The sequence below is a fragment of the Saccoglossus kowalevskii genome, chromosome 14, assembly GCF_978046115.1.
Source record: "Saccoglossus kowalevskii chromosome 14, keSacKowa6.1, whole genome shotgun sequence".
Lineage (NCBI taxonomy): Eukaryota > Metazoa > Hemichordata > Enteropneusta > Harrimaniidae > Saccoglossus > Saccoglossus kowalevskii.
This window is the reverse complement of record NC_140654.1, coordinates 21,435,978-21,458,934: the sequence shown is the minus strand read 5'-3', so window position 1 is coordinate 21,458,934 and position 22,957 is coordinate 21,435,978. Positions and strand designations below refer to the sequence as shown.

At 37.1% G+C, this 22,957-nt stretch overlaps 2 protein-coding genes across 3 annotated transcripts in view; one reads left to right on the top strand and one right to left on the bottom strand.

Moving 5' to 3' along the window:
* The window catches only part of LOC102809951 (protein ABHD13-like), a 31,994-nt gene extending 9,253 nt beyond the window's left edge, over positions 1–22,741 (bottom strand). Inside the window, exons 1-4 of the mRNA XM_085508026.1 lie at positions 22,633–22,741; positions 20,899–21,236; positions 19,991–20,222; positions 17,289–17,389 (exon numbers count right to left, since the gene is read on the bottom strand). Coding sequence (XP_085364152.1) covers positions 17,289–17,389; positions 19,991–20,222; positions 20,899–21,193 — 628 coding nt within the window. The 5' untranslated portion in view covers positions 21,194–21,236; positions 22,633–22,741. The remainder of the gene's footprint in view (positions 1–17,288; positions 17,390–19,990; positions 20,223–20,898; positions 21,237–22,632) is intronic.
* On the top strand, positions 1,183–8,929 carry LOC144358464 (uncharacterized). 2 transcript variants are annotated; one of them, XM_085508025.1, is made up of 2 exons: positions 1,183–1,456; positions 2,143–8,929. In XM_085508025.1, exon 2 carries the CDS (start codon positions 2,239–2,241, stop codon positions 5,833–5,835), a length of 3,597 nt encoding a protein of 1,198 aa, XP_085364151.1. In that variant the 5' UTR covers positions 1,183–1,456; positions 2,143–2,238; the 3' UTR covers positions 5,836–8,929. The 2 variants fall into 2 exon arrangements, with proteins under 2 accessions (XP_085364151.1, XP_085364150.1); XM_085508024.1 differs by having other exon boundaries at positions 1,265–1,456; positions 2,174–8,929.
* Positions 22,742–22,957: the final 216 nt, after the last annotated feature.

Genomic DNA, 22,957 nt, shown 5'->3' with positions numbered 1-22,957 from the left:
CACAAGATTTTTTTGGGGGGGTTTTTTGCCTCTAAAAACTGTTTACTCGTCTCATATCATGGAGCTGTTCTATAAAGTATGGTCACATACAGCAGTGGAACTGTTGGACTAGCTGACAAGGGAGAACAGAACATTACATGTATTGGTAGGTCAAAAACAAGTCTTGCGACTCCCTTGCACTCAACGACATTTCATTGGTTATTTGTATCTGAAGTCTATTCACAATATCTCAAATACCATACAGGTTTAGCACATCAGTGACGTATCATATGCCAGGGTTGACATTTATCTTCCACTCTGTGCCGACCAATAAAATACAACATGAACAACAGCTTCAAAGTTTTTTGTTTCATTCAACTGTTGACCTTTACCCATAATGCAATATACAAAACAAAGCGAAAAACATTTCATACAAGTTGGTGTTTGAGATGCTAAAAATATAAACGAGACAAAATTAATTCAACTACCAGACTTTCAAAGGGCACGACCTTGACTTGTTAACTCATTTATTCAAAATGTATGTTGCCTATATATATACTATCCCAGCTGGGTAAGGCAAGCAAATTACTTTTCAGTTGTCCCGATCTATAAGACTACACTTTGTATCTAGCCCTGTCTCAAAATTAACAGGATTGGACAAGCCAATATAAGTGAGATTAAAATTGCATAGAAACACATATGTGTGTCAAGTAAAACATAAATAACTTGTTCATTTTAACTTCATTATCACTTTTTTTGTAGTTATTAGTTACCTACACAATTTTACTAGTGTTTTTTTTTTAATTGTGATGTCATTTTGTTTTCTTCTTATAATCATGATTCCTAGTTATTTTTTTTTAGTTAATTTTTTATTGTTGTGTGTTTTTTTTAATTTTTTGGTGGGATTTTGATGTACTCGTTATTTTTTTTTTATCTGTACTGTAGTTTTAGTGACCTTACTGCTGTACTTTCCTAAATCAGTGTTGTGTCAATAAAATTCATAGTATACATATGTAAATGTCACTTTTAAAATAGAATTAAACCTGGAAGTCTTGTAGTAACAACAACCCAGTTTAATATCTTAGAACCTTGCACTATTAACTTACTCAAGTTCACAAAAGGTTTTAAAGCTAATGTCTAACTACAATGTCTGTTTTCTATTTGCAAATCACTGAAATCCGGTTCCGGTTTCCCATTATGTAGATGTCAGTAGATGAATGATTACTGACAGGTTTCCCAAGTGGATTAAATATGCAGTTTTGAACCATTGAATGTGATACCACCCCTGGGTCAAGGACATCTTGTATCATGCACTCAACCTTATTAGCATACAGTGACTCAAAGGAATGTTTTCACTGATCCTGTTTACTTGGAACATTCATGCGGATAAAAGAGGACGTGTTTTTGTCAGCTCTCCAGTTGAATTGTGTCTAGTTTATACTGCCAGAAACCCGTACACAGACCATGCTGAGAACTGGTAAGTACTGATCAGTTAAAGCTAACTACTAAATATAACATATTGGATGCATGTGGCAACCGTTTCAGACCACTGAGCATACAGTGAGTGCATGCAAGTTCAACTATGCCAGTAACAAGTACACTGTATGGTATCATTGGTTCACCCACACTATAAAATATCTATACTGGGGCAGTATGTAAAATTGATAGCTACCGTAAAATCTGTATTAGAAGCCGCATCCCTAATAGAAGTCGCATCCATACTATTTGAATAATTGAGAACTAAAAATTCATCATTTTTCATATGTGTAGATGCTCTAATAGAAGCCGCATCCCCTCTGTTGCATTGTACCATTTTAATAGAAGCCGCGGCTTCTAATACAGATTTTACAGTACATGTTAGCTCTGCTAGAATGGATATTTTTTTGATATGCACTACTATTATTTCTGCATGATTTTATCCACACTTGACCCCTCAGTTGCCACCCCCACATCTAAATGGTATAGTCCAGCATATAGCCTTGTGGCAAAGAAATTGACCATATTGAATTACTTTGCATGGTGTTTATTTTGCTCCATGCATGGCATGGCAAATTTTCCCAGTCAGTAACAGTGGGTTCTCCTTTAGTGCAATTTGCAGGAGTTGATCTACCCATAGGGCCCCTTGCATGAAGCATGTCAATATGAGATCTGTTTTCCTTACAGCTTTCTGATGCGAAAAATCTTCTCCTTATAGAGCCATCAACAACTAGGTCAGTAAATGTGCCAATAAAAGAAGAGAAAAAAGACCAGCTGGGAAAAATGGATATGGAGAAAGAGGGAATTGTAAGTGACATTGAGGCAACTTTCCAGGAGGAATTCTCAAATAGGAAACATAAGCCAGTGAGTGACACCAGCACAGAGACACAGGGAGAGAATGGTGAGACCTCTTCTGATACTTCAGGGGAAACAAAAAAAAAGAAGAGAAGGACAGATAAAAATAATCCACCAGGGAGTTGGGATACATCATCTGGGACTCCTAAACTAGAAAAAACTGTAGTTGAAAGTGAGGAAATGATGGATACAAGCTATGACCCATCTGCTGAAAGTGTAGACCCTCCACCACCACCACCAGAAAGTGTAGACCCTCCACCACCATCAACTGCAGAAAGTGTAGACCCTCCACCACCACCACCAGAAAGTGTAGACCCTCCACCACCATCAACTGCAGAAAGTGTAGACCCACCACCACCACCATCAACTGCAGAAAGTGTAGACCCACCACCACCATCAACTGCAGAAAGTGTAGACCCACCACCACCACCATCAACTGCAGAAAGTGTAGACCCACCACCACCATCAACTGCAGAAAGTGTAGACCCACCACCACCACCACCACCACCAACTGCAGAAAGTGTAGACCCACCACCACCATCAACTGCAGAAAGTGTAGAGCCACCACCACCATCAACTGCAGAAAGTGTAGACCCACCACCACCATCAACTGCAGAAAGTGTAGACCCACCACCACCACCATCAACTGCAGAAAGTGTAGACCCACCACCACCACCATCAACTGCAGAAAGTGTAGACCCACCACCACCATCAACTGCAGAAAGTGTAGACCCACCACTTCCACCACCACCTGCAGAAAAGGTAGACCTACATCTACCACCAACATTAGAAAGTGTAGACCCACAACTACCACTAACACCTGCAGAAAAGGTAGACCTACATCTACCATCAACATTAGAAAGTGTAGACCCACCACTACCACCTGCAGAAAACGTAGACCTACATCTACCACTAACAATAGAAAGTGTAGACCCACCACTACCACTAACACCTGCAGAAAAGGTAGACCTACCACCACCACCACCAACTGCAGAAAGTGTAGACCCACCACCACCATCAACTGCAGAAAGTGTAGACCCAGCACTTCCACCACCAACTGCAGAAAAGGTAGACCTACATCTACCACCAACATTAGAAAGTGTAGACCCACCACTACCACTAACACCTGCAGAAAAGGTAGACCTACATCTACCACCAACATTAGAAAGTGTAGACCCACCACTACCACTAACACCTGAGGAAAAGGTAGACCTACATCTACAACCAACATTAGAAAGTGTAGACCCACCACTACCACTAACACCTGAGGAAAAGGTAGTCTCTCCACCAGATAATATTGACAGTCAACTTGAATTAAAAAATACTGAACATATAAGGAAGAGAGAAAAGAAGAGAAGAAAGTATTTAGCTGCCAAGAGGGGAGGAGCTGTGGTGCCCTCACCACATGTAGAATCATCATCATCAGAAAGCCAGGGGACAGATACATCTAGTAATAGTGACAGTGAGTCAGATAATGATTTGAAAAAAAATACTGAATTGCTTAGGAAAAAAAAACGCAGGAGAAAGAAGTCCAGAGCTACCAAGCAAAGAAAAGCCCTTGTACATGATGATGATGATGATGATGATTCATGCATATCGTCACCATTTCCACCACCCCCAGTGGAGGATTCATCATCAGGAGAAATTGGTGGTTTTTCGTCTGAAGATGAAGAGATGGCACGGTTAAGACTACGCAACCACAATGCCAAATTAATAGAAGAGACCTGGCGTACAGTATATACTGAACCAGCACACTACTCTGAGTCTGAAGATGATAGTAGTAGGGAAGATGATGATGGATGGAGTACAATGCTGAAAAAACGCCATACACGTCCTTTCACTGGTAACACACCTGGACCCAGCATTGATTTGGGTAAGGGGGCAAAACCCATTGATGCTTTCTATGCCATCTTTCCAAGATCTCTGGTGAAAGGATTATGGAAAGAAACCAACAGGTATGCCAACTGGTGCATCACTAAGAATGGAGGGGATAGATTCTGGTCTCCTGCTAGCAGCGAAGAAATAAGTGCACTGATTGGTATAATTGCTATCATGGGTGTTGATTCGAAACCAGAGATAGCAGACTACTGGTCCACCTACCAAGCAATTAGAAATGACTACATTGCCAACATCATGAGCCGCAATAGGTACCAAAAGCTGATGCAGTATTTTCACTGTAACAACCCAGAAAATGACCCAATGAATATAGTCAATGATGAAGAACGCAGAAAAAGAAAAAAAGAGGCACCTCTATATAAAGTACAGCCAGTACTGGATGCTGTCTTCATCAAGTCCCGGGAATGTTACAACATGCACCGTCAAATTTGCATAGATGAGTCCATTGTTGGCTACAAGGGTCGTTATGGAGGAGTACCTACAGTTTCTATTCAGAGAAAACCCAATGGTAAGGGATTCAAAATATATGCCTTGGCTGATAGCAAAACTGGATACAACTACAGGATTGAGATCATGTCAATGACTGGCAGTCATGAACAGTATAGTAGGGAAGTGTCCAGAACAAGGGACCTGTGTGAAAGACTTATCATTGACATAAGGGGACGTCATCATATCCTGTACACTGACAGTTATTATACCAGTGTAGATATGGTGAATTACCTGCTAGAAAATCATGAAATATATGTGGTTGGCAGCGTTAGGCAAGATAGAGTGGGATTCCCAAATGCTCTCCGTACCAACCCCAAGAAAAATAAAAATCACAAGGCAATAATGCAGCTTGAGAGGGGACAGTTTGTATCCAGACAAAAGGATAAAGTGGTGGCTATAACATGGAAGGACTCCACCCTCCTGAATATACTGACAACGTACTATGAGGGCTATAGAACCAAGAACCAAAGGGTTACCCGTTCCCTGCGCTCACAAGATACTGGCAGGAAAGTACCATACTCTCTCCCGGCCCCAGAAGCCATTTATGACTACAATCTGTACATGGGTGGAGTTGATAAGTCAAACCAACTCAGGTCCTATTATACAGCCCAGCGCCAGTCAAAGAAATGGTGGAAGTACATGTTTTTCTACCTTCTGGATACTGCTATATGCAATAGTTGGATCCTTTACAAAGAATCAGTGGATCCAAAGAAAACGCACAAGGCCTTCCAAATTGAAGTTGGCATGGCACTGGTTGGTGGGTTTTCATCCCGGAAGCAGCAGACCAGAAATTCTGAACCTGTCATCAGCTCATTCAAGAACCACCATTTAATCCATGGTCGGTGCACCCGCGGCACATCCTGCAGATGGTGCATTCAGTTAGGGAGAAAAACAAAAAAAGGTTGTCCTGTATCGACTGTGTTCAGATGTCAGGAGTGCAGCATCAACCTATGCAAAGGCTGTTTTCTGCCCTACCATCATGTGGCCACAGGATGCCCAGACAGACCCAAGACAACACAGACAGATGAAGATGATCTTGAAGAGTCCAGAAAAAGATGGGATCATGACAGAAGAGAGAGTAAGGCAGTCAGAGGCGGGAGAAGAGGCGGTAAAGTTGGAACAAGAGGAAGAAGAGTCTAAAGAACAGACTACAAATGTATGAACTATTGGGCCCCAGGGTGGGGGGTCTTGATAGAGGACTTAGAAGACATGTACATGTAAGTTGACCATGTTTTTTTTTTATACTTGCAGCGTAGTAGTAGAAGTCTCAGAGTAGAAGATATAAATTATATACCTGGCGTATACTATACTATATTATTATAGAAGCCGTGCAGTACCATAAAATCTGTATTAGAAGCCGCATCCCTAATAGAAGTCGCATCCATTCTATTTGAATAATTGAGAACCAAAAATTCATCATTTCTCATATGTGTAGATGCTCTAATAGAAGCCGCATCCCCTCTGTTGCATTGTACCATTTTAATAGAAGCCGCGGCTTCTAATACAGATTTTACAGTACTTTGTTTTGCAGGTAATTAGATGTCATAATGTAGATAGCCATATCTAATATATATGCTTTATGTCAGAGTCATTTTGAAACTACTTGGTACAGGGGGCAAAAATATAAGAAAAATTGTCAACACAAGGGGTACGGTAATATTGTGTGTTTTATGTAGCCAAGTGCTACTCCAAGTAGTGTGTGGTGACCCAAAATGAACTTGTGTACATCAGTCAAGTAGTTTATTAATTCAAGTAGTTGTCAAATACTAAAGATTGCACACAGCTGACTAAACTGTACTTTATGGTATTAAGGCTACCCCAATGTTACACTATAGTAATTTGGGGTGGGCAAGTATCATGTTTTCATAGTATATCAGTTACCACCATGCATTAACAGGCATTTGACCTTGACACCCAGTGAGTATATTTAAACATAATAATAATAATAATAATAATAATAATAATAATAATAATAATAATAATGCCTTTAATGAAATTATACCTTGTTCAGGATCTGGATTTTTAAAATACAATAAAGTTTCAGAAACATTCAAAATGGCAAGACAAAATACAAATGATGACAAAATGAAAACATAATAAAATAAAAAGAACAAGGACTGATGGGAAAAACAAAACAGAAAAGGTATCTTAATGAGTTATATCAATTATAAATATTATAAGACAGCTGGTGTATGTTTTGTTTATGAGTGTCAATTCTTAAATTGAAGCACTCAAAGATATATTTTGCCAAATGAATTAGTGATTGTTTTATCTTTTGTTTTTAGAATGTCTACAGTGTTTTCAATATCAGATTTGTAAATTGTTGTAATGACTTTTGTGGTATGGTAGAACTTGTAAGCTTAAGCCACCCTGACACTTGCACGACTTTTGGCCACTATTTTGTCGTGGCAAGTCATGCCATTTTGGGACACGAACAGGGAGGCTCCCGCACTGTTCACGACTAGTTCATGACAAGTTCACGAATAGTTCATGAATGCGTGCCCATCAGTGTCCACATTGACACGAACAGGCATGACAAGTTCACGCATGGTTTGCACATAGTTTACGCACTTCCTGCATTGGCACGACGAGTTTGTGTACGTTAGCTGATCGTGAACTATTCATGGCAGTTTGTGACAGTCGTGGCATGGTGCCACCCACTGGCACGCATCCTCCCGACGAGTTCATGAACAGTGACAAAAATGTTGAACATTTCAAATTTCTCGTCCCAACATGGCACGCAGTCACAACAGGTTTATGCACACTTCACGCCAGTTTACGACTAGTTTGCGGACTGGCACAACGTGAGTCGTGCCAATGCGTGCCACAGAATTGTGCTAGTGTCAGGGTGACTTATGTTTTTTTACATCTTCCTTGTATTTTTCAAAATCGAAATTAAGTTCTTAACTTATTTTTGCAATTATTACCTTTGTTATCATTATATAGTGTCTCTTTAAAATGATTTTTGAACATAGATATTCCTCTCAAGGGATGTAATAATTGTCTGTTTTTTATCTGCTGTCACAGTATCCAACATATGGTGCATACTTGTAATATTGAATATGTTTTTAGTGTTGGACATCCAATTTTTATCCTTTTTTGAGTCCATATATTTGCCTAGTCTGAAGGCCTCATAGATTAAAGTGTTGCATGGTTTGTCAGAAATTCTGAGCCAATATTTTATTTTCTGTACAATGCTTGAGAAGGCAAGAGGATACCTTCTTAATTCCAGAAGGCAAGCTATATTTGATGCTTTGCAGTTAACTTTTAAAAGAAATTTGCAAAATTTATTGTGAAATTTGTCCATTGGTATATTAAAGTTGAACAGGTTTTGCATATTACCTAATATTTTCATTTGACCATATTTCACAGCAGTACAGCAACACTGGTTTAATTACAGAGTCAAACATTTTGAGATATATTTTAATTGGGATGTTTGTTTCAGAAAATAATTGTTGTTTTAACTTGAAACATGCTTTCATAGCTCTGTTTGTGAGATCTTCCTGTACATTGGGCCATTCCAGTTTATGTCTGCACCCCCCTGCTGATGAGTTTGTGTGTTTACTTCATAGAGGGTATAATTTCCATGGGTGTATAAGTCATACAAAGTTTTATTTCCAAATCACCATTCACCATACAGTAATGGAAATCCAAAACTATAGGTCCTACTTATGATGTTGATGAGTTCCTTTGTGACACCATACAGAGTAGGATTTCCAAATATAACTCTCATCATATGCTAATTTACCAAGTTCAAAATTTTATATCTGATAATGGAAATCCAAACTAGTCCTGATTCACGGTGTTGATGAGCTCATTCGTCCCACCATCATTATCTATTTCATACTGGCCCAATACAGTCAGAATTCCAAGTTTTTTTAGTCATAGAGTGTTGGAAATCCAACCTCATCAACCGGTATGTGGTGAGATAAGCTAGGCCATATTTTATTTAGTAGCCATAACTGCCTGGATTTCCAGAATTTTTTTTTCCATACTCGTCTGGATTTCCAGATTCTGTTTCTCCATATACAGTTGGAAATCCGGGGTATTTTCCCCATCATACAGTGCTGGAAATCCGACCTCATCAACAAGGGAGGTGCAGATATAAACTGGAATGGCCCATTGCAAATTTACCTGAAGCACTGGGTATGAATATGTAGGAACATTTTCTAATTCTTGTTTACTTGTGTCTTTTAATGTGTTCACTCATTTTATTAAATATCATGGTTTTGGATTTCGTAGTATTGATTTCTAATTTCCATTTTTGCAGTAGGTTCCTTGTGAGTTTAAAGCGTTTTGCAGCCCAGATTCAGAAACAGGCAGCAAAAGCAGGTCATCTGCATATTTATGTCTGGCAGGATGCTGCCAAACTACTCGGGCATATCACCGGCTCCTTGAGAATACCACTTGGGAGACCAAAAGGGGAATACCTTGGGAGAAAGAGGATTAATTGATGCAATTTATAAACTAAAAAGAAAATCAGATTCACATTTCTTTTATAGCATGACACAATGTTAATACTGTTGGGGCAATCATAGACTGTCGACAGTCGGTCGGTCGTACCTAACATTAATCTGTTTATTACTACCTTATACTAAAATATGTTTGAATATTTAGAGTACTAAGAAATTCTCACTTTTCGGTTAGACTTAAAATACACCACGAATATTTACTTTTGAGATATAATTTGTGTTGGTTCTTGGATATTTCATCTTCGTCGTCCTGTACTTCGTTTAGTAATCGAACTTCCTAGTTTGCATAAAAAGGGAGAGTTTCCCGATTTTTACATCGAAAATGCCTTTGCTTCATTACTTGCTGAGGGACGGCCGCTTTGGTATGTGCTCTATAACTTGGAGTACATGAACCTAAAAACGTTAGGTAATCAAACAAAAATGACGTTGTACTAAAGTCCAAAAAGTATGTTCAAGGTCTTCATTGTTTCGTAGCATTAAAACGATTTGCTCCCTCGCTTATTGTGACACCCTCAAATCAACCAATTTTCATTCCCCTCAAGAGCCAAAATGATACATGCCTCCATTTTACGTCACGACTCAAAACTCTTCTATTTTGCCTGACGTGTTTATTTGCCTTCAATTACGTTTCAGTCACTGTCGCAGCGGCATTCTGAGTCTTGCCAATAACATTTTGGTTCAAATTCATGTAGAAATGTCGAGAAAATTCTAGGAATCTTTAATTTCTTTGTCAACTATCATGCCGAATATCAAATTAGCATAACAATGCATTTGAAGGTTGTCGCCATTTTATTCGACAGCTTTCCACACCAGTGCTACACCACAGACAATTAAAACATTTAAACCTTTGTTGGGAAATTCACGTGCATTAATTTGCGTTTTTAAGTCGCGTACCACAAATTGCGTTTTAGAGTATCTCAAGTTTGTTCCAATACTGCAATCGCAAATACTGCAGTCGCCCCAGAGAAAACCAGAACATTGATTCGTTTCAAAAACATTCGTCGTGAAATTAATTCGCGTTTAAAAACGTTTTTTGACCTTTGTCACCGATTCCCCCACCAGCGTAAATTACAGAACTAATATTTTTTCCCTGGGAATCTATAATCAAGTACTGTAGAATACTTTATTTTCGCTTGGAATTTATTTTCCCTATTTTCGCTGAAGGGATGATTCCGTGAAAATAAAATCCAGCGAATATACTTTTTTCCCTATATTTCACATTAAACTCATCAAAAATCAGTGAAAATAAATTCCAAGCAAAATGCCCAAAAAGCTTTTTCAGCGAAAATTAAATCCAGTGAAAATAAAGTATTCCACAGTAATACAAATTACTTTAAACACTAAACAAAGCGTGTAAGAGAAAAATCCTAAAGCTGTGTGAATGGATTGAAACCACAGCTGAGGATAGAAAACTACAACGGCAATTTGGAATATTGATAACCATTCTTAGCAATTGCTAGATTTATTTTGTTCGAATCCATGAAATTCACAAGTTTTTCGACATTTGTTGTCAACTTCCACGCTAAAAATGATTGAAAATGTTGGTGTAGTTCTCTTGCAAAGTCCTGTTGATAATACGGACGAATATGGTTCTGTGACCCAGGTCGTGCTCTGATCAGGTGACTTTCAGCCAATCAATGATGTTGTAACAAAGCATATTTGATGCTAATTGAAGGGTCGTCGTACCATCCAATCTCCAGCGTCGATTCACATAGTTTTTTGTGCTGTGACAGGCTTCAAAATTATTCACTGAAAAACATCGGTATATTTTGACAAACAAATGGGACCTCAGTTCAAAAAGAAAAAAAACTAGGCTGAGATACATTAGAGTCCACGGCGAATCAGTTTTCTTTGTAAGTTGTGAAATAAAGTAAACCAGAGTAGGGTCGATGATTTTCAGCCTTGAAGGACTTCTGTGTGTAGCTGTGGCTCCGTAGCTCTTTGGTGCGACCAACAATCAAATTTCGTCCTAACAATTTCATTTGGGTGTCTTCTTTTTAATTTTGTTGTTATATGTCGAACATAGAGCTACGGGATCTATCACCGTTTAAAAACAGAAATCTGGCATACGGCATTTATAAAATTAAATTGCTTTTGCTATCGATTACAATGGTGTGACGTACCTTTATTATTAATTGATCACCGTTTAAAAACAGAATAAATGTAATCTCGTTCGGCGGTCATGTGATACAGTGGTGGAAGAATAAAGCACTCACTCTTCCCATAACCAGTTGGCAAAACTGCCACACAATTATTCCCCTCCAATAAAGTATTTATTACTTTTAATTGATAAGGTAGGTTTAGCCTATCTATTGTCAAATTGACTCCAGTGATAGGCTCAAAGTTTTAGAAAGCATCATGGGGACCCCTTAAGTTGGTGTCTATTTTTATACACATTTTCTATATTCACTCATGTTTATTTAAATTATTTATTGCTTTTATGAAATGTTATTCTGTTCTTTCCAAGAAAGCAATCAAACACAGTATTTATAATTAAATGATTTTTGTTTAATAAAAAAAAATAGAAACTAGCTGCATAAAATGCAATTTATCTACTGATTTCGGTCACGTGGTACAAAATTATTGTGAAACGCGAATTTGCCATGAACTCTGGGATTCAAAATGGCGTCTTTCGTCTTGTTATTTTTCTCCGACTCGGAGTACGGTAAAATAAAGTAAATTTTTTATGACCACCTTCAAATAGGTTCTGGTCGTTGTTTGGAAGTAAATAAACAGAGTGAGTACTTTCGAAGGTCTTAAAATGTGATTTTCGCGACAACCAAATTTGGCTATGGATTTTAACCGGTATTCAGTCGCATAAGACTCCATAGCCTTATGGGCCGGCCAGAGTCAGTCACGTAAATAATGCGGTCGGCAACATAGGGCTATGATTCCACAGCTATTCCGTGTAAATTTGACACGTTTATTTTTTTGAAGCCCAATAAATTATACGGGATGGCCGCTTAGGTACGTGCTCTGTAACTTGCAGTGCATGAACTTAAAAATGTTAGGTAATCAAATTCACAGGAAGTTGACAATCCCTAATATCGCCAGTTGAGAACTTTATCAGGATTCCCATTACAGTTACACATCATTCTAGCAAGGAAAAATATTGATTACTTTTGTGCAGGTTATGTAATAAAATATGAAATAATTAATATTTCATTTTGTTAGTATATCTTTATTTATTTATTAAAATATGTACACATATCTAATTGGGGTGGATATTGCTAAGCAAATTTATAAAATTATAAACAAATATTTTCGTAAATAATACTGACCGCGAAATACGCCTTTGAGAAGTATTACTGATGGAATATTTTATATTGTAATTTCTTTCAATTTGAATTACCGGTAGTTGTATTGCAATGCATTAGTACCAGTAATAATGTAAATATATGTATATACATTTCTTTATTTCATTATTAAGACCGAGTTATACAGTTTGTTATGTACTACAATTTATCTATTTATTTTTGGAAAACGGTTATGGGGATTATTAATTTTCATAAACAATATTCAACTATCCTTTGCAACACCAATAAGATCATAATGGCAATGTTTATTGGTTTTTGAAACTAGAGGCATTATCAGAGCATGGGTCTTATTTTGGAACTCCTGCCAGGATTGTATTCCCAGAATAGCGCCAGTTGTTAAAGAAACATAAAACTTACCGTGAAGCTACTAGTATTATTAATAAATATTTTGTATAAACATAATAGGCGTGAATAAATTGTGAACGCCGCCACAGGAAGTATGGAGTGCCGTTAGGCACGACCGACTGTCTGGTGCTGCAATTCACTGGTAAGATTTCTTACCAGATCCGGGTACTTCCTTATGCAAATGAATAGTCGCGCAAATGTCGATCATTTTATCGTGGCCAATCGAAAGGGTCAAGGATTGCTGGCTACTAGGATTGCCCACGACTTATGCGAACTTTGTTTTAACTGAACTATATGCGATCGTGACACTTTCCACAGCTGTTTTTGATATCATGACACAAACAAATCTTGACAGATGCATTATAAAAGTGCTGAAACATTTAGACCACCATGATATTTCTTGAAAAGAATACCAACGAGACACTATCGCAAACTTGTCAAAAAGAATTCGTTTCAAAAGCAGGGATCCCCCACTTTCAGTTGCAATTCTCTGCGACCTTTCCAATAACTCTCGCTTAGTTTGTTGAAATTTCTTCCCGAACTCATCCATGTTTTTATGCAGAGTTGACGCTCTCAGTCCGCATTTTCTGCACGCATACAAACTGACAAGATGTAGATCGATCGTCTCTGCCACAACAAATTTAATTTCTTTGCATGTCGTAGTTCTGTTGATCCTTCAGGTTTCCATCTTTTTTTCTATTTTACTGCCACAAACAATGCACGTTGTTTCCTTGGTTCTAGGCGATTTAATAGTTTTCTTTGCTATTTTGGTTGGAGTGACTGTATTTATTGTGTTCATAACGTCACAGTCCCTCAGTGTGATAACGGGAACAACCAACGCATTTAGGGGGTCATTTAGAATAAATTTGCACACATTATGTTAATATAATTTATTTCGTGATGTCAGCATCAACTATGAATTATTCATATCAACTAGAAACCTGACTGGGACAGTCTCTCGGGTCTAAAGTCCCTCGCGTGAAATGGTTGGCATTTCCCATCAAACAACTTCGGAGTTTGAATGTCTAGGAAACACAATTACATTAGGCCCGAGGACTGTCTAAGGCAATCCCTAATAACACCCACTTTTTCTCTATTAAAATAAAATTAATAAATAGAAAATTGTAGAGTTTCATTTTACTATTTATTTATGGCTCAACGCAGTATTGTATGTTGTATTATAAACATAAGACTTATTTTAATCATAGACACACCTCGATTAATTACCCGAGTGTATGCTACAAAAATAAACCAAATATAAACTAATCAAAATCAAAGAAAGCTTAGAAAGAACTCCCATGTGCTGAGAGTATTGGAGACACATTAAATATAATTCAAAATTACTGAGCTGAAAACTAATTATGCAAATCAGAAAATTAATATGACCAAATTTGAGTGTAAAACTAATGAGGTCTGCGCAATGTAACAGAAAATCTATGTCTCCAAGTTTAATTGAAATGTGATTAGAACCAAAAAATTATGAATTATTATGCTTATTAGGGAATTAATATGAACAGATTTTTACCCCAAACTAATTAGGTTTGTACATTGTCCTAGAGCATCTTTGTACTAAGTTTCATTGAAATGGAATAATTAGTACCGTGAAAACTCCAAAATTTCGACCCCTCTAAAAATTCGCCCGCCTATTTATTTGCCGGGTTTCGGTGTTTTATTTACCTCCAAATTTTCGACTCCACTAAAAATTGCCGACTCATTCTTATTCAAAAATTGCGACCAGTTTTAGTTTTCCCCCAAACGAAAAAAAAAACTGATGTGAGCGTTCAAACGGGACCTTCCTCAAAGGCATGAATCCGGGTTTCTGATTGACTGAGAGATTTTTATTTTATTGGTAACGAAAATATATTCTAAATAAACGAAGTTTCAAATAAAAACGAACACAAAAATCTCGGCATGCTGCGTTTCTGAATTGTTGATTATTACTGTACTCAGTAGTGATTATAATAATGTACACAAAATAAATTTGTTGAATGGTTATGAAATACAAATAAAAGTCAACTTAGTTTCATCGTAAGCGAATGATTCCGGTCTCGTATAAACGTTTGATGCTGTAGGATATCCGCCATGTTCTCCTAGGTCAAATAGGTCAAATCGCTAATTAACCAATCAAAAAGCTGGATGATGCCAACGTGTTCAAATTACCATAGCTTATTTAAATATGTTAATGTATTGAACGCAATGCGGAAGAGATTGATGTTGTAGTATGATATTTTGGCTTGGATTTTGATGCGAAAACGGCATGATTTTTTTTAAATAAAAAAATTAGTTTTTTTTAAAAAATAAACTGGTCATCTGAAGAATAATTTAACATTGTTCACAGTGATAACAGCTCATTCTCGAAAGGAAGCTTACCCGCTCACGCTAGTCACGATAAAAATCATACACGTGTACTCTTGAATAGACAGACGTCAATGACTACGGTAAAACTTAGACTCTATTTTAGCCGGCAGGATTGATTGAAATGTCCGAAAAATGACGCCAAAATACACCTTAAAAGTCCCATTTTATTTTCTTAAATCCCATTTTATTTTTTAATCCAAGGGCGAATTTGGTCCCTCAAATAAGGGACACGTGAGCTTTGATTCTAACCGGATACATTGCACTGGGTCGGGGAGATCGTTTGCTAAACTTCCATGTATCTTTTGTCCAATGGGTACCTGTACTTCGAACATTCGCAAGTTTTCCTAGGTAGTGCGAGACAGCTTTGTCTTTTGACCTATTAGTTTTGTGCTGACCTCTTCTCCGCGTCTTGATGTTTTGTTTTGCTTGTCATAATACTCACTGATTGATGACTTTGTTTAGATTTTGAGTTACAACTCGGCCACGACCTTTGCTTTTACCGTGAAACATGAGGAAGTTTACGTCAATTGACGGACATTGCATTTTTTAAAAACTAATGAAGCACACTGTCTATCATCCCCATTTTTTTTTGCTGATTTCTATTCTGAAAAATTCGACCGTCCGAAAATGCACCTTAATTTTGACTCTAAAAACACGTCACATTTCTAACACCAATTATTTAAAACCGGTCGAAATTTTGGAGTTTTTACGGTACTTTACGGTACTTTCAGTGTGAAAGCTTAAAATTGGTTAATTATGCAAATTAGGTAATTAATATGTACAGATTTTAACCCACAATTATTCAGGTCTGTCTATTGTCCTACAGCATCCATGTACATTCATTGATATGTGATGTATAGTACCTGAGATATCAGTGTGAAAGTTGGTTAATTATGCAAATTAGGTGATTAATATGCACAAATATTTATCGGAAACTAATTGGGTCTGCATAATTCTAGATTCATTGAAATGTGATGATTAGTACTTTAGATATCAGTAGAAAAGCTGAAAATTAATTATGCAAATTAGGTAATTAATATGCACAATTATTTACCCTAAAACTAATCAGGTCTCTGCATAGTCCTAAAGGATCTATGTACCAAGTTTCATTGAAATGCGATGATTAGTACTTGAGATACCCGTGGAAAAGCTGAAAATTAACTAATTATGCAAATTAGGTGATTAATATGCACAAATATTTATCGAAAACAATCAATCTCTGCATAGTCCTTGAGTATGTAAGTACCAAGTTTCATTGAAATGTAATGCTAACTACTTATATCAAATGCTGAAAATTAATTAATTATGCAAATTAGGTAATTAATATGTACTGATATTACCATAAAAACTATCAGGTCTGTGCAGTGTCGTATGACATCTATGTACCAAGTTTCATTGAAATGTGATGATTAGTACTTGAGATATCAGTGGAAAAACCGAAAATTGACTAATCATTATGCAAATTAGGTAATTAGTATCCACGGATTATTACCAAAAACTAATCAAAACCTAGCATTAGTTCAGAGCATCTATGTACCAAGTTTCATCAAAATCCAATGAGTGGTTGTTTAGATATCAGTGGAACAGTCATGGAACCACTAAAAAATAGCTAATTATCATGCAAATTAGGTAATTAATATGCACGGATTTTTACCAAAAATTAATCAAATCTGCGCATATGTTCAGAGCATCTATGTACCAAGTTTCATCAAAATCCAATGAGTGGTTCTTTAGATATCAGTGGAACAGTCATAGAACAGCTAAAAATTAGCTAATTATCATGCAAATTAGGTAATTAACGAGCATGGATTTTTACCAAAACCTAATCAAATCTGCGCATTGGCTCAGAGCATCTATGCACCAAGTTTCATCAAAAACCGATGTATGGTTCTTGAGATAGCAGTGGAACAGTCGGACACACATACACACACACATACACACATACAGACACACTAACTGCAAAGACTCCCATTTTGTGCTTCGCACATGGGAGTCAAAAACCCTGGCACTTTCTTTAGTTATAAGTTGTTGTTTTTTAATTTAAATTTTGGTTAGACAAAAAAAAAAAAAACAGAAAAATTTGAGAAAAAACTCAACATACCAGATTCACTAATGCTTCCTTCACTTTTGCCGTATCCTCTGTATTCTACAAGGAAAACATTGCACCCACAAAAGGAATGAAGGGCCTGCCCATTGATCAGTCTGAAATATGAAACAAAGCAATTACTGCATGAGAGGCACTAATACCGGTAAGCACACATTATTAATGAAGGGTGGTAAACAGGAAAAGAGCAAAGCATAAAAAAAATAAAAACTGTTTCAGGTCAGCACAAGCGCCATTTCCAGAGGACGTGCTGAAAATTTGTTTGGTGGGGAAAATCACAGCATAAGATGGGAAGATAAACTACAAAGGGGAGGGAAGATCACTGCATAGGGTAGGAAGATCATAGCACAGGGAATGAATATCACTTCATAGGGGGGGGGGGATATCATTAAATATGTGGGGCAGATCACAGCAAAAGATGGGAAGATAAACTACAAAGGGGAGGGAAGATCACTGCATAGGGTAGGAAGATCATAGCACAGGGAATGAATATCACTTCATAGGGGGGGGATATCATTAAATATGTGGGGCAGATCACAGCAAAAGATGGGAAGATAAACTACAAAGGGGAGGGAAGATCACTGCATAGGGTAGGAAGATCATAGCACAAGGAATGAATATCACTTCATAGGGTGGGGATATCATTAAATATGTGGGGCAGATCACAGCAAAAGATGGGAAGATACACTACAAAGGGGAGGGAAGATCACTGCATAGGGTAGGAAGATCATAGCACAGGGAATGAATATCACTTCATAGGGTGGGGATATCATTAAATATGTGGGGCAGATCACAGCAAAAGATGGGAAGATAAACTACAAAGGGGAGGGAAGATCACTGCATAGGGTAGGAAGATCATAGCACAGGGAATGAATATCACTTCATAGGGGGGGGATATCATTAAATATGTGGGGCAGATCACAGCAAAAGATGGGAAGATAAACTACAAAGGGGAGGGAAGATCACTGCATAGGGTAGGAATATCATAGCACAGGGAATGAATATCACTTCATAGGGTGGGGATATCATTAAATATGTGGGGCAGATCACAGCAAAAGATGGGAAGATAAACTACAAAGGGAGGGAAGATCACTGCATAGGGTAGGAAGATCATAGCACAGGGAATGAATATCACTTCATAGGGTGGGGATATCATTAAATATGTGGGGCAGATCACAGCAAAAGATGGGAAGATACACTACAAAGGGGAGGGAAGATCACTGCATAGGGTAGGAAGATCATAGCACAGGGAATGAATATCACTTCATAGGGTGGGGATATCATTAAATATGTAGGGCAGATCACAGCAAAAGATGGGAAGATAAACTACAAAGGGTGGGGAAGATCACTGCATAGGGTAGGCAGATCATAGCATAGGGTGGGGAAGGTCATAGCATAGGGTGGGGAAGGTCATAGCATAGGGTGGGGAAGGTCATTTATGCATACAGATTAACTATATTAAAAAGTTTGACCCAATTAGAAAGTAGGTAGACCTCTCTTAGATTTGTTCATTTCATGATGATATCTTCAATTTTGGTGAATATTTTTGTCATTTTTGGTGAAAAGTGATATTTTTAGCTCCGCTGTCGACTTTGTCGAGCGGAGCTTATCATATGAGTGATTGTCCGTCGTCGTCCGTCGTCCGTCGTCTGTCGTCCGTCGTCCGGTGTCCGTCGTCCGTGTCAATGTTTTACTTTTTCGACTTCTTCTTGAAAACTACAAGCCTGAATGCTTTGATACTTGGTGTATATGTACCTTGGGTAGACCTTTCTCAGATTTGTTCATTTCATGATCATATCTTCAATTTTCTAATTTTGGTGAATATTTTTGTCATTTTTGGTAAAAACTGATATTTTTGACTTCTTGTTAAAAACGACAAGTCCAATTACTTTGATATTACATATATAGGTACTACATGTGGACCACTCTCAAATTTGTTCATTTCATGATGATATCTTCAATTCTCTAATTTTGATGAATATTTTTATCATTTTTGGTAAAAAGTGATATTTTCTTCTTGTTAAAAACCACAATCATTTATGGTGAAAAATGATATTTTTGAATTCTTGTTGAAAACAGCAAGTCCCATTGCATTGATACTATGCACATTGTTAATTTTCTAATGATATCTTCTGTTCTTTAATTGAAATGTGCATTGCTAACAGCGGAGCTATCTCAGCTGAGAGGCTGCTTGTTGAATTATAATACTGTTCATTTTCTAATGATATCTTCTGTTCTTTAAAGTGAGCCAATTCACTTTTTTTTGTGCAAAATTGATATATAAACAACATTATGAAATACATATACGCCAAATATTAAAGTAATTAGGCTTGTAGTTTTCAAAAAGAAGTTGAAAAAGTAAAAAGTTGACGATTGTATTAGTCAATGAATGCAGAACCTGAATGTACGTCCTTAACCTATTCACCACCAGTTCCCTCTTTTCATCACAAGTTCACAAAATAATCATGTTTGCAGTCTGCCATTTCCTTCCAGAGATTTGGACAAAAATAGTCAAATTTTTTGAGTGAAAACTGAACATTGACTCAAATTTTGTCTGTTGCTTCCAAACTGAGGGTTCATTTCCAGAAATATTGGAGATTATAAGAAAAAAAGTGCAGAAAAACTTGGGAGGGAAAATCTGGTGGTGAAAAGGTTAAATTCACAGTGAAAGACAACAACACTGTATTTTACAAATGTACCTGTGCCCAATATTGCCGGCATTCCCGTGAAACATCACTATCGTCGGTACTCTTGTCACGTTTTCAGGCCGCTGCTTTAGCAGAATGCCATTTATACGAACACCGTCACGGGTCTTAAAAAATATATTTTCATAAGGCACTCCAAAGTGATGTGGAGACATCACATATATTCTGGAAGATTCTGGTTGGTCTGGATAGTATAAAAGGGCATCTTGCTGGTTGTACATAAGACCTGTGAGAGAGTCAATAAATGATGCATGAGTTCATTCATCAATTAATTGGTGCCAGGAAAGGTTGAGGAACAAATCTGAGATAAGTCCAGATGAGGTACATTTCGTAGCTATATATAAAATAGAGCAATTTGACTAGAAGTTTTTGAGAAAAAGTCAAAAATATTTTTTTCCATGACAAAAAAAAAAAGTATCAAATCAATCAGACTCAGGGTTTTCAGGGAGAAGTCAAAAACGTAAAAATTTGTCGGGCAAGACAACCAATCATCAGTAATATGATAAACTTCACTTGATAAAGTTGACATTGGAGTTAAAAACAGTGTTGTGCAAACAGTCCAAAGAAAGAAATCAAAGAATATTACAAAAAGTACCAGTATGTGAAACAGGTGAAAATCATACAAGAAATTTTGATTTTGAACTATATCTACTTAAAGGGGCACTACCAGTTAAGTCTAATCTCACAACAAATTTACTTTCTGGATTTAAATTACAATGGATAACAAAAGATAGATTAACTTTGTAAACAACATAAACAATAGTGTCCCATGATTCTTTGGTGCAATCCATGGGATTGAGCGGTTCCCCTTTAATGTAATTACTAAATGTTAAAGCAACATTAAATGAGAAAACTTCATTTGCACATAGCACACAACTTATAAGTACATAGCATATACTTACCAAACAATGCAGAGCATAAGAGCAAAAACACCATCACACCTCCAAACTGCCAATAAAATAAAAACAGCATAAGTAATGCTGCGCTGCATAGCCTCCAAAATCTTAACAAGACATTGAGAACCAGTCTGCCAATGAACTCGATCAAGTCATAACCTGTGTGACTGGCAGGGAGTCCGGTGTGACTATCTTCTTTTGACATGGTGGCCGACTCCTCCGGACGGACTTTCGGCTTTGTCATTGATCTGTTAGTGCGACTGTATCTGGCAGTATTTACATTTCCACGAGATTTGAACATCGCACGCGAGTCTCAGCAGCCTGAGTTCATATACAAGGTATATCTGAAAGAGGAGTAATAAAATAAACAATGATAGATGTATACAAAAAATGTAGATAGATTAAAATTAAATGTTGGTGAAGTATTCAGCATGTTAAAAATACAGTGTTAGTTCACTTCAAATAGCAACTTATACAAATTTTGTTCAGTCAAAGCAAGTGACATTTCCTAGAAGAAAAATCATTCTTATATTGTACAAAGTTGTATAATCCACACATGAACTAGTTGGACAATCTGAATCAAACAACAAAACAAAATATGTGTTGTTCATGACATCAAGAAAGAACAAAAAGTTGAATTTGATAGAGGTCGATACAACTAGAATTCATCAATTGTTTCACCCAGCGCATGTAATATGATGCATCTTTTTTGGCTACATAACCCATAATTTCTTGATGACTTCAAAAGATGCTGTAATAATAAAAACGATTGGCAACTATACTCATAACGCATTTTAATAAAGCAATGAAAATGCCATTTGATATGTAGCACTTTATCCCATTAACAAACTAAACTTTCTTTTTGTAGTAGTAGTTATGCTCCAGTCAATGTCAACCCCGACCCCTCCCACCTCGGGCGATACGGGACAAATGTGGGGCATTAGACAGGGTTTACCGCCAAACTGTGCCTGTTGAGGTGGGGTAATAGCTGTGTTTCGTGTCCCGTCATCGCCAGCATCGCCAGTACTCTGCTGATAGCAAGCATGGCCGACAGTGGCGATCGGTGGGAGAAATGTGGGGGGTTTGTTTTGGGTGGGGATTTGCCTATCCATCTTGCCCCAGGAGGTGGGGCATTTTGCAAATTTTACAACAATAATTTCCAAATCCCCCACTAAACTCCGAGGTGGGGAGGGTGAGGGTTGACATTGACTTGAGCATTATCACAACTAATCTTCATTACTATTAACTGATAGATACATTGTATTTCTAAGGATGCAATATTATTATTATTAACCACTATTTTTCACATTTCAAAACATCACCAACCTTCCTCATATTTTTCACGTATATGAAAATGGTGAAACTTATAAATTTACATGTTATTCTCATAGCTTTTTTCTTGAATTGAAATTTTGAAGAAAAAAATATCAACAATGTATTTAGATCGATGTTGATCAATATGTACACTCCGATTAAAACCCTACAAAAAGGCCTGAATACATATGACAATCAAGGTCAACGGCAACGATCAACTCAATATAGTAGAGGGAATACAACAGTCAAATTTATCCTTTGAAATTGAAATCAGTTTGACTTCGTTTTGTTTTATCTCCCAACGTGGTTCACTGTTATTGGCATTCCGAGTGAATAAAATCTTCCGGTCTTCGCCGGTCACAACAAAATGTCTGTTCTAAACGACAGTGAAAGAAAAAAACATCATCATAATAAAAGAAAATTTACCTTATGTCCATCGGCATCGGTTACGATGATCAAATAAACCAGTTTAATATCACAGCAAGTTCAGAATTACACTTTTATGATAAATACAAAGCCAATGTATCTATGGAGGCAGCCATTTTGGATGTAACACATTCCCATAATGCACTATTCAGGGACGGATCAAGTATTTATCGTCTTGGGAAGAGGGGGGTACGTTGTACACTTGGAATTATGAACAGAATTAACTACATTATATTTTAAAATAACGAAATACTTGCCGAAATTTATAATTTTGCGAGTAACTATTAGAAGTGCATGCGTACGAAATAGAAACACCCCAGCGAAT